Here is a 12,305-nt window from a genome sequence, read left to right on the forward strand (position 1 = left end):
AATTCTGTAACAGAGATCTCTAAATGCTGTGTGGTTATGTAAATTTTTCTCATTCTTAGTGTATTTGTATCTAAACTAAATTACTTGTTCTTAATTTAGACTTGATTTTGTGATGAGATTTATTTGCATGAACAAAATGGAAAACATTAACTATGGGGATTTTGTTTTACTTATTTTAGTCAATGGAGTTGCCTCGCATAAATGGATTTGGCACATTTTACTGATCCTGCGTCCTTCCATTAAAAGATGCTAGTGTAAGAACTGGTGGATATAAATAAGGAAAAATAACTAGTGTTTCCTGGCTTTTGCCACTTCAGAAATGTGAGAGAAAACTCCTGTTCCTCCCAGAGAGAGACACATCTGAATAAGGAATTACTGTAATCCAACCCCTCTGTGAGTAAAAGATTGAAACTTTTTGAGTGACACAAACCAGTGCTAAAACTGTAGATATACATGTCCACTGAATTACAATGGCTGAAATGGCTGAGGCTGTGCAGGATGTAGCAGTTGAATTTAGTGTTTTTTTTTTTTTTTTTTTTATTGTGCCCCAATGGTCCTCCTTCAGCCCATAAAGAGTGTCAGCCTTCCTTATCACATGTAGTTCAATATATGCAGGAATCTAAGTTTTCTAGGGTTTTTTTCCATATGAGAGCAGTTAATAAGGTGGATAATTGCTGCCAGTTTTCAGCTCTTGAGATGTAGATGGTCTTTATAATGCTAAATAGAATATATTGAAGTAATGATCTGTTTTAAAATCATAAATTTCAGCAATGATGTTTCTGTGAAATGGCTTTTTATGATTCTTTTTTATGAAAGTGTAGACAGGTGCATTTAATGGGCAGGGGCTGACATATAAAAAAACTGCAATCAAAGCTTATAGGATGCTTTTTTTATGTGAATGCACTGGCTGTAGCATGATCTTTATTTTTATTATAAACATATGCTGCACTCCAGAGATGAAAACTATTTTGGTTTATATTTATTTCTTAAGGAGACAGTAAGTGAAGGGCCAAAAGAATGATGGGGATAAGTGTAGTGCTAAAGTAAATGCTTTCCTTCTGTCGGAATGTATTTCACATCAGTGATTTAAACAAATGGCCTATTGTATGCTGGACTACCACATTAAGAGTAATGATAAAAAGCATAAAGAGGATATACTCACATAGTTTTAAAGAATGTAAGCAGTCACAGGCACCCCCACTGTGATCTTCAGAAATTCTTGTGGTTGCACTATGTAATTTCATAAAAGCATTCACCTTACAGGGAAGAGGGGAAAAAGAAAACAGGAAAACCAGCAATTCAACAAACCACACCTACGTCTAAATCTCCTCTTCTGCCTCTATGCAAAAAAGCTGCTTCTTGATTTTTGTAGGATTTTCTTGAACAAAATGTTTTTCAGGAGTTAAGGGTGTGAAGAAAAGAGGATGCTTTTTTGGTATAACAAATATTTCTGTGTTCAGCTGGTCTTGACACAAAAATCATTGAATAATTTTATAACACCTCCCCAAAGAAGTCATATGTATTTCAATTATTGTTCCTTGTCTTTCTAAATATGGGGTTGTGTGGAAAACCAATATTCAGTGACCTAGTCCCTTTTTTGTATTGGTTTTTGACTCTGTTTTTTGAAGTATTGTTTGTTCTATTGCTCTCCTCAGGCTGTGGCAGCACCCATTCAAGCACAGCAGCAAGGAGACCTGCAGGGTTTCCACCTTCGTTTGGCAATGACCAGAGGTCTTCTCTTGGTGGGAAAGGGCTGAGCTCAGTCTGACACTTTGTGTGTGTTTGTAAACATCTGTATGCAGCTGGATGCATATTTGTGGTAGTATATTCACCTTCTGAAAGCAGAAGGTTCAGCTCTAATTGCTAAGGAAAAAAAAAGGTTACAGGAGGGATACAGATGAGGAGGGTGCTCTGGAAACCTTCTCTGAAGGATTCTTGGCTCTGTGCAGCTGAGCCTGATTTTTCTTTTCTCCGTGGTCCCATAAGAAGAGGAGGATAATTTCCTATTGCTTATTTTATCCGTGTTATCTTCAAAAAGGTGTTGCAGAACTGATCTTATCTCTTGCCTGCTGTAAGGACTACTCTAGGCACGTTAACAGTGACATTTGCAGCAAGAACTATTTGTTACTTCTCCCAAAGCTCAGGAACTCCTCTCCAGGAGACGTGTGCTGTTGAGCCATAGGCACAAATACTGGGACTCTGAAGCTTTTTGGCTTCTACCCTATTAAAATTTACACAGCCACAGCCTAAATACTTTTGTTACACAGGTGCACTGTGAGATTGCTTGATAGGCATCTAGTTAAAGATGAAATATCTTATCCTGTGTGAAATCAATTAGGGCTGTAACAACTAGACCTTGGTAGGAATGACAATGGCTACTTGATTTCATAAGAATTTGTCCTGTAAAGCTGTTGGAAAATTGCAGGGAACATCCAAAATAGATCGCTCATGAAAGCACAGTTTTGTGAAATCAAATCCTTCTGGGACATAAAGGGATGTACCTTAGGTACATAAGCAAGGAGAAGCTACAGATATGCATCTTTTAGTTGCTCTCATTGGTTGCTCAAACTCCTTTCTTCTCCTTCCAGTTAGAATTTAAAGAAAGCTCCATTTGAACTTTTATATCACATAATTTCAGTGTTCTGGAATCAGAAAATTAAAATTCTGTTTTAATTGTATATTGAGATTGTCATTTATGCTTCTTTTCCTTTGTTTTGATCTATTTACATAATGTTCTTTAACAGCAAGAAATTCTTCAAAAGCTTGCTATTTAAACATTTTTTTATGTTTAATTGATACTCCTCCAAATTTATTTATAGCAGTACTGGAATAGTTCATTGAACTATTTTTCTACAGAACTACAAAAGGGAAATATGAAATTGGAGGTTTGGTCTCTACATGTATCTTAGTGAAAACTTGCAAAATGTGATCACTCAAATTGTTATGCCAGTAATCTCTTTTTGACTTGAAATAGAAGCTTTTATCAAATACAGGGGAGCTCTCCTGTTGTAACTAGAAGACTTACAGGGTATGAACTAAATAGTTCAGATTTATTTTTATTTTTTTCCCCTTTGGTTTAGGAATATGAACTAGTTATAAGTTCTATGAACTAGTTACAAGTTCTAACATCAAAAAATCTAAAGTGCAAAAGCTAAGATTTGCTAAAATCACTGGTCAGTTGTACTAACACTTTCATCCTGTTTTCCTTTATTGTCAGAACTTACATATCAGCATCCATATATCAGAAACATATAGTATAAAATGTGTAGGCCATGCAGTGGATGTTACTTTTGAGGGAAATACAAATACCAGGCTTGTTTTCATTTTGTAACTATGCCAACCCAGCATTCTGAGACACCATTCTGCAAATATAGCAATCAGCTGTTTAAAACCATTTACAAGGTACTAAATATTAGGGGAGAAGGACACAGGCAAAGCATTCTGCCAGGCTCACTCTGTTCTAGGGAGATATGGCTCTTTTCTTGGCAAAGACTAAATATGCATCCAAAACATAGCTTATGTTTGGGGAAAAAAAGGCAAAAAAATAACAAAAGTATTTTTGAGCTATATGTATTGATGGGCATTTTTATTGATATGTTTCTAGGGAAGGTTCTGACTGATAATTTCATTTCCTTAGTCATAGTAACCTGTTAATAACTTTACTGCTGTCAGACACCCAGATTTTACTCAGTCATTGCTCTAGGAGGTGGCTGGAACAAATGCTGCAGCTGAACAATGCAATAGTATGGGTAGATTTGTTTGTTAGTAACATTTTAGTGTTACATTCTGATGAAAACTCTGGTGCCAAGCATTGTCTCCGGCCTCAGCCTATCCTTTCATGTGTTACCTGCAGTGGTCAGGAAGTCAGATTCTACCTTGCTGTCTCACCAGCATAAGGAGGCTTTGTGAGCACCTGCCTGTTTCTACTGCAGTCAGAATAAAGGAAATTATTTAACAGGGTGACAGTTCTTTCATGTCATGTTGTGAAGGTTTTCTTTCTTTACAGAAGAATAGATAATCTAGGAATAATGAAACAGAGAGCACTTGTGTACATACACTGAAGCAAGTAAGCTGTTTGTTCCTGAGGAAGTAATACCTAGATGTATTATGGATCTCTTAGGATATCTTCTTCAGGAGACTTTTATTATGCTGCTTGTCACAAAAAATATTTTTGTCATACCAAGTTTTGTAAAACAGGAAGAAAAGACAGTTCCAAGATTTCTTCTATTAACACTAAAAGCATCCATCAATGTGAAAAGATGCTAATCCAGTAAAGAATAAAGGTTTTATTTTCTACCTTTTAGAAATAACTCTCTTTTCTTTATGGCACTGAAAAAGAAAAAGTTAAAAGCAGAATCCTTCCCTGTTCATTGTATTAAATGAATGGTCTAATATGCTTTGATAAACACTTTAGAGACATTAATTAATAAGTGTTACTTAATGTTAATGAATTAATAATGGCAGTGGGCTTTAGGGAGACAGTTAACTAAAGCTTCACTGTGAAAATGCCATTCTGCAGTCTCTTAGGGCAGTAATATGCAGAGAAATTAATCTCAGAGGGAGAACAGTTTCTTGGCACTGCTAGTGTTTCCTTTTTGGTAGATAAATGGTCACTGTGCTGTTGTCTAACCTGCTGCCATCCTCCCCTGAGTGCAGCACAGCAGTTCAGGGCCCTTGGTGAAGTCCCAGAGTCAATTGCCTTCAGTGTGTCATTTGTCAGCACACGTTTGTCCCTCTGCCCTGGCTCACACACGGGACCCAGCAGGTGTGAAGTGCACTCTGCAAAGCCACCTCCCCCTTTTGAGGGTAAGGGGCTGGCATGGTGCAGGGGGGTGAGAAAAGAGAGAAGGCTCAGTGCTGAGCAGCATTAATACTCTGCCCATGGAAGTGCCCAGCTCCCACCTCCACCCTTGCAATTCAATCTGTCAGACCCTGCCATTTACCCCATGCCCTTGAAATAACCCTTTTTTACACCTCTTGTTCCACACAGTGCCAGTGAGTGTGGCAAAACCACCACTTGCTCAGAATTTCTCATACCTCAGTTAAGCATAGGTTCTATTGGACTCTGAATGGCTCAAACTCATAATTCTAAAAACTTCATAATTCTCAAAAAACAACTGAGCACTTTTTAAAACTTTAATGTAAACTCTAAGGCAGCCTGGATTAAAAACTTCAGACAAGATCTAAAATGACTATGGTTTTCACCTAGTGTAACAGCATGAGTCCTTTCACTTTCTATTACTGTTAACATTAGATACAGGTTGTCAGGTATGGTTTTATCTGGGCTTTCAGTTCTTTCTTTAGGACCTCTTGTTTTATTTAGCTGGGAAGTGTCTGTGTAACTACTAAAATAATAATATGAACTGTGGTTTTCATTGTAGCATTTCAAATTTTGCTTGGTGCTTCAGAAAGAATGAATAATTAAGTTTTAAGCTGTGAAAACTCTTAAAAAATTAAGTTAGGTGAGGGATCATGCAAACCACAAGCCATATCTACATCAGATATTTGACCAATACTTCTTTTATTGTTTGGTTTTTTTCATGTTTTTCTGGTTTATTGCATGCAAAATGTCTGAAATGTGTTGTTTCTCAACTGCTGTGAAATCAAGCTAATTCTATTTCAAGCAGCTGCCAAGGGTAGTATAAGTCCATAGTCAGACCTTACAATTCAGAAGGAGATGCTGGTTAAAAAACTACCCCATAGTAGCTTGTATGATTTTTTGCATGTCTTTGCTATCAGGCTGAGTTTTGCCTTGGATTGATGTAGTTTAGCACTAAGAGCTCTTTCCAAACCATCACCACTCTGTAACTATTACTTGCCTCTAAGAAATGGACTTCCATTGTCAGAGGAAATCTTCAGTAGCTGTGTCTGTGGATCTCCATCTGAATGTTGGATTATTTTAGCCAATTTCACAAGACACCTGGAACCAGGTGTCTTTTGGTACCTCACTAAGTTACTGATTTCATTTTGAGCTGGGAGCACCTGTCCATATTTCCTGATCTTCCTCCCAGTTAGGGGTGCCAACAGTTATAGCAACACTTGCCCAGGAATGTTATTCCTTGCTGGAATCTCTGTCACATTACTGTTGGAGGCTGGTAGGCAACTTGATGATTTCACAGAAACGTTTTAAGTAAAGCTTTGTGCATGATAATAAAATTTTAAAGATTACCTGATGCTGAATTAAGACCAGCACTTCACACTTGACTCCCAAACTAAATAACATTTTTTTCAGATTTGAATTTGTGCTGATGGCATGAAGGGAGGAAGAAACATTTGCAAGGAATAGTTTTGATGGCACCTGTCTAGCCACTTGTTTGCTTGTAAAATTGCTTTAGAAGCTACAGCTCTGTCACTTGTTTGTGGTGGTACTAGGCATAAAATGAGTGCAGAACTATTGCAATTTCCTTAAGAGGTTCAGTACTCTATTTTTATTAGTTTTTCCCTTATAAATGTATAAATATGATCGCATCCCTACTGAAGCTAGTAAATAGAACTGTGAAGGAGCTAGGTAAATTAACTCTGGGTATTAGCAATGTGGCTGCACCTGGAGGAGTTGAACTTGGCCCTGTGCAGGTGTTCACAGAGCAGGCAGTGAGCAGTCCTGTCCTGAGTGCCAGCTCCCCAAGCCCAGTGACCAGCTGCATGGCTAGCTTTCAGCTTCTCTCCCGGCTTTATTCTACCTGGCCTTAACTCACAGATTCCCTGGGATGGTTATTTTGCACTTCCAGGTAACATCAGCCTTTGATATTATGCTAAAGAGGAGATCAGGTTTTGCGTGTTAAAATATTCTGGGAAATGGTTTCTTGGTTCTGGCAGTCCAATCACCAGCCCCAGTTAAAAGGAAGAGCCTCTTTAATCATCCTCCTGGGTGCCACTGAATGGGCAAATCATTCTTCCTTAATTAGGAAGTGATAATATCACTCTTCTGTAATGGAGCTGAACATTGCTGCCATCTAGAATGAAATTTGCTAAGGGGAAAAAAGAATTTCTCAGCTTTATAGTTCTGATCCTGTTACTGTGGTGGCTGGTGAATAACTTGGTGAACCATTTTCTTGCTCCTGCATAATCTGAAATATTTCATTATTGCTTTAGTGTCAATCAGTGTCACAGCTTTTGCTCTTCAACAGTTTGAAGTGAACAGAATTTTATTGTCCTTAAGTGTAACTAACAAAAAAGTTGGTGATTACTGTAACTGCAACGCCATGTGAAGGCAAATGGAATTGGGAATATCCAAGGGTAAGCTTTTCCTTTAAGCTGTCATTCTGTTACTTAACTCAATGAAGTTCCAGATTTGTGACTTTAGTTCATGCTCATTTAAACCAGGGTAGTCTCAAGTTAGAAAATACTACTAAATGTTCTATGTATGTCATATAAAACATTAATGGGATTTACAGATTCTCCCAAATGTGTGGTAATGAAAATTAGTATTTTTGAATGATTTTGTTTTCTTAAATGCTCTCAAATGAGAAAGCTTGGAAAATTTGTTTCTAAGATTTGTAATAAAAAGCAGCTTTTCCTTAATGTTTGGAATTCCGTCTTAAATGGTGTAGAACATTCAAAAAGGCCATTCAAATAAGAGAAGATGTGTTTGACAAATAATTACAGAATTATGTCCATGCAGCAGGAAAAGTAAGAGAATAACACAGTATTGTAATGGCAAAGTTGAAGGGTAAGTATGCAAATTTGTTTAGCATAGGTATGGAAAAATTACAGATGATCTGAACTTATAAATCAGATCTAAAATGTACGAACCTGATGTTCATCATTTTTCTTTTATAAGGATTAGGGCTTTCTTCTGTCAGTTGCAACTTGTATAATTTTTTGTTTGTCCCTTTAATGTCTTGATAATTCATCAGAAAAAGGACATAATTCATCAAAACAGCATCATTAGATGCACAAGATGCAGTCAGTGCTTTAAACAGCAGGATGCATAAAATCCTGATCTGAGACAGAACCATTTGGGGTGAGGAATTGTAGTTCTTATGGAAAACCAAGCTGGTTAAAATAGGAAATGTGCCCAACAGAAAGAAGCAGGTTCTTTCTTTTAAGTGTTTGAGAAGGTGTGAGAGATTTCCCTCCAGCCCCTCTTACTACTTCAGACAGCTGGTTTTTGAGTGAGAGGATGATTGTTGAACTTTTCCACAGAGATTCTGTTATACTTAAGTTAACAATTGAATAACCTATTCAGTGCTTCTTTTATTTTGCTTTTCTGTAGACAAAACATGGATGCACACTCCTGAAGCCTTATCAAAGCATTATATTCCCTATAATGCAAAGGTAAGAAAATATGAAGTTATTTTCTCCTCCTACCTTTAGAATGCAGCACATTCTATCTTGTTTTGACTTGAAGATTGCAGAGACATAGATTTGCCAGGTGAAATAATGAAGACAAGCTTAGTAAATGTCTGGTTTGCAGGTGAAAATGCTCTGTTTTTAATAGCCAGTTGATTCTTGTTCTGAGCTATGGTTTACTGGAAAGCAAATTAGTGTTCCTTTTCTGCTTGATGATGTTTTTGTAAATGGATTGAGGTTTTGAGTGCAAAGGAATTTACATCAGGCTGCATGCTTACAGTATTATTAAAATTAATGGCACAGACTTCTTTTGAACAATATCAAAGGCAACAAGTAACAACCCTTTCTGCTGGATATATTGACATGTCAAATACTCAGGAAATGGGGTAGAACAATAATGGCATTTTTGCTCAGTAAAGCCAGAAACCTTACTTTAATTTTCTCACCCTAATTGCAGTGAGATAAGTTTATATAAGTAATGGTTCAATTTGTCTAATGACACCCCTTGACAGGAAATGGATCTTACCTAAATACCTCAGAACATAAAGGTTCCTAAATACTTACCTAAATACCAGCTTAAAAGATAGCTTGCTAAAAGGAGGAGAGAATATGAAGCCATCAACACAACTCAGAGTAAACTGAGCAATCTGCCATTATTTGCTCAAACTGAGAGTATAATTTATTAAAATTCTATTGTGGGCCGTTCTGGATGATGTTCTCTTATGATTGGTATTTCTTAATATAAAAACTTTTGTTAAAGTAGTCAATAAAAAAAATCTATGTGGAAATTCCTAGTACCAAATTTTTTAATCTGTATGTGACAAAAAATATTTGTTTCATGGGCTAGGACTCAGGTATATGAGTGTTCCCTGCTTTTGTATTTGCAATTTTCTTTTGTTTAGCATTGCCACAGAGTTTGTAGTGCGAAGTGGAGTCTCTTTCTCACAGTTGCCAGGTTTTGAATGTGTTTTTATTCTATGTGCTCTCCAACTGAATTTTTGTCGAAAGGATGTATTAACATTTCACTGAAAAGCCTTGCCAGACACTTTGGCTTTATATTGTACTTCTTCAGAGGGAGGATTACTTGCTGTGGTGACTGTGCCATGTGTTTTCAGGGCAAGCAGAAGCCATGAGTTTTTTCAAAGCACTGAACGATGTCTGTTCCTTTCTGGTCTTTGAGAGGAAAAAAAGAAACCTCCTTCATCTTTCATGTTTCATTGTCTTGCCTAAGAGCAGATCTGATGAGTAGGTGTCAGTGTAGCTGTGCAGTAAAAGAATTAGAAAAAAGAGGATGGTGCTGAGATGGTGGTAACTGTAGAAACAACAGCATCAGCAACTTCTGGAGCAGAAGAAAAGAAAGGAGAATTCCAATCTAAAGCAAGACTCTTGGTCCAAAATGTTTTTCCACTTATTTAGGCTGATATGTGCCTAAATGTCCTCTCCAGTTCTGCTCCTGTTTGTTGTTTATTCCAGGGCCTCCTCCACCTTTGTGAAGGCCTCTAAGGTCAGTCAGAATACTTGCAGGAAACTGAAATTTTAATACCACATATGTTGGGTTTTGAGTTTGTTTTATTATTTCTTTTTTAGGAAAGTTAAACTCATTTTTTTTCATTTGGATCACAGTAGAAAATTCTTATTTAGAACTATCAGTCATTTGATTCAAAGTAAGCAAAAAATTGCTCTGCTCTGTAACTGGAGTGTAAAGGGTATGGGATTCCCTACCCTGTTTGTTTATTGGCACCTGGAATAAATTCACTCAGCTTTTATGAACTCAGCTGGCATATGCATGCATAACCATAATAAATCTAGATGATATTTCCACCTGAGTTCTCAAGTATCATTCTCATTAAGTTTTGCAGTATTTTTCACTTGAAGAGGAAAGTATGCATCTATCAGTACCTTATGTGGGGTTTGCAGCATTTTGGGTTTTAAGTGAAATGTCTCATTGATTTGATAACTTGTAGCTATGTTGTGAAATTATGATTAAAAGCTTCAGAAAGCCTTCATTATACAAGAATTTAACCAAACTCATTGGGTTTTTTTTTCCTAATTGTTCCAGTTCTCTAGCATTCAGTTCATGTATCTTCCATGTGTGTTGGGAAGAAAAGACAACGCTTGATCTGATTTATATTTATTTATATGTGAGTGAAGAATGACATGTTCAGAAAATCAAATTAGTTTGATGGAAAGTAACACCAGAGATGTTATTTGTCCATGAGTAAGTGAGCTGTGTTCTACTCCACAGTTTTTTGGATGAAGATTAGTGTGGATGGAAAAGTGGTTTCTGTTCTTTATAAGACACAAAAATAGTTTCTCTGACACTAATCTGAGATGATCAGAACATGGACAGAGCTTACTGGGAAAGATGATGTTTTGTTGATTGCTAAGACAGCTCATTGATAAAATGCAGTTCATGAGTTGACTGTTATTAAAAAAAAATCTCAGCAAAGTTAACTGGAAATTAAAAGAAACCTGCAATATTGACAAGTGGCCTTTTTTCTCTACCAATTGGAGAGAACCTTTTTAACAGAGAATTAGTAATGTCATGTTATCTCTTAGAACATGCACCCTCAGGATGATTTATGGCCATAATCCTCTTTGCAAGAAAACATGAGCTGAGTTGCTTCTTCTGCAAGTAAAATCCAGGAAACATGAGTCTCCTAATGAAGCCCTGAAATATAAAACTGTCTTGAATTTCTCTCTCTTTTCCAACTTTCCAACACCCACTCCTACTTTGCTGGTTTGAAATTAGCTGATTTTGGCATGGTTTTGCACAGTGTAAACCAATGAGACTGGTTTTTTTTATTTGTGGCAGGGATGGGACAGGGGCGTTTATTTTCCCTCTTCAGTTTTGTTTTGGTTGCCTTTGTTCTGTTACTGTTACTTTTTTGTGTTTAGTGGTTTTTCTTGGATCCTTTTTTTTTTTCTTCTTGTCTTACTGATATCTTGGTCTACCAGAACACACTGATAAGAAGATTCCTCACCCTTCAGCATGCTCTGGATATGTGACCTTTGTTTAGTGAAGCCAGAATTTTGACATCACTTTGTGGCCCTGTATTTTTAAACTGTGTCACTACAAATTAAAGTATATTGGTCACACTTTTTTTTTTCTCCCAGAAAGATAATTGAGAATTTTTATAATACAGTACCAAATATAGACTCATTTTGATGTGGCATGACAGTTTTAATATCACCCAGGTATAACATTCTAAGGCAACCCCAAACTTCTCTGTGTTAATTTTTTTCTGTAATTGTCCTTAATTAAGAAGGGATATTTCTGTTATTTTCTGTACTGTAAAGAAAAAGCTCTCTTTTGCCCTTATGGCAATTCTTTTGGTTTGAGGCCAGCTTCCTTTCTGCAAAGCAGAAGTGACCAAAGTGTAACTTTAAAATGGAATGAGTCTGTAACCTTTAAATAGGGCTGGTGGTTGTCATCCCCTGAGTGGTGCCTTTCTGCCAGTCAAAAGCTGCCCCAACCAGCCGTGTGTACTGTGCCTCTCTGTGGTAACTGCATCTGTGATCCCCTTCAGACTCACTTGCTTATTTTTTGGCTTAGATCAAACTTCCACAAGCGCAGCTTTCCATTTTGCAGAGAGAGTTTGTGCTTTGCCAGCCTGGTGTTTGTGTTGGCAGCTGGCGAGGCAGGGGTCAGTGGCTCTGACCTTGCACGAGGCAGAAGTGCTGCCCTTTTCCATGGCAAGTGATGGCACATTAAACCCTTGGGAGGGTGTTTCACCAAGAGATGTCACAGCTCCCAGTGCTCACTGGCCTAACGCTTGCTTCACACTCACTGTCAGAGTTTTCATATTGTCAGCTGCAGATTTGATTCTTGATGTAGTACTTTCAATTTGAAAGCTCAGAGTTAAATTAAAAATTCAAAAAAGGAATTTAGTAATGGTCACACTTTATGATCTGGAAGCTCTTTTCCAACCCAAATGATTGTTTGAGTCTGTAATAAGAGACCTCCCTTGGCAGTACCTAAAACTCTTAGTCCTCACTGTAGGACAATAAAC

At 37.1% G+C, this 12,305-nt stretch overlaps 1 protein-coding gene across 3 annotated transcripts in view; it reads left to right on the forward strand.

Annotated features, from left to right (window-relative positions):
• GULP1 (GULP PTB domain containing engulfment adaptor 1) overlaps positions 1-12,305 on the forward strand; it is a 165,067-nt gene that overhangs the window by 92,948 nt on the left and 59,814 nt on the right. For all 3 annotated transcript variants that reach the window (XM_058809193.1, XM_058809192.1, XM_058809194.1), the window contains one exon: positions 8,216-8,277. In XM_058809193.1, the coding sequence (XP_058665176.1) occupies positions 8,216-8,277 (62 nt within the window). The remainder of the gene's footprint in view (positions 1-8,215; positions 8,278-12,305) is intronic.

This window comes from Ammospiza caudacuta, chromosome 8 (assembly GCF_027887145.1).
Source record: "Ammospiza caudacuta isolate bAmmCau1 chromosome 8, bAmmCau1.pri, whole genome shotgun sequence".
Taxonomy (NCBI): Eukaryota; Metazoa; Chordata; class Aves; order Passeriformes; family Passerellidae; genus Ammospiza; species Ammospiza caudacuta.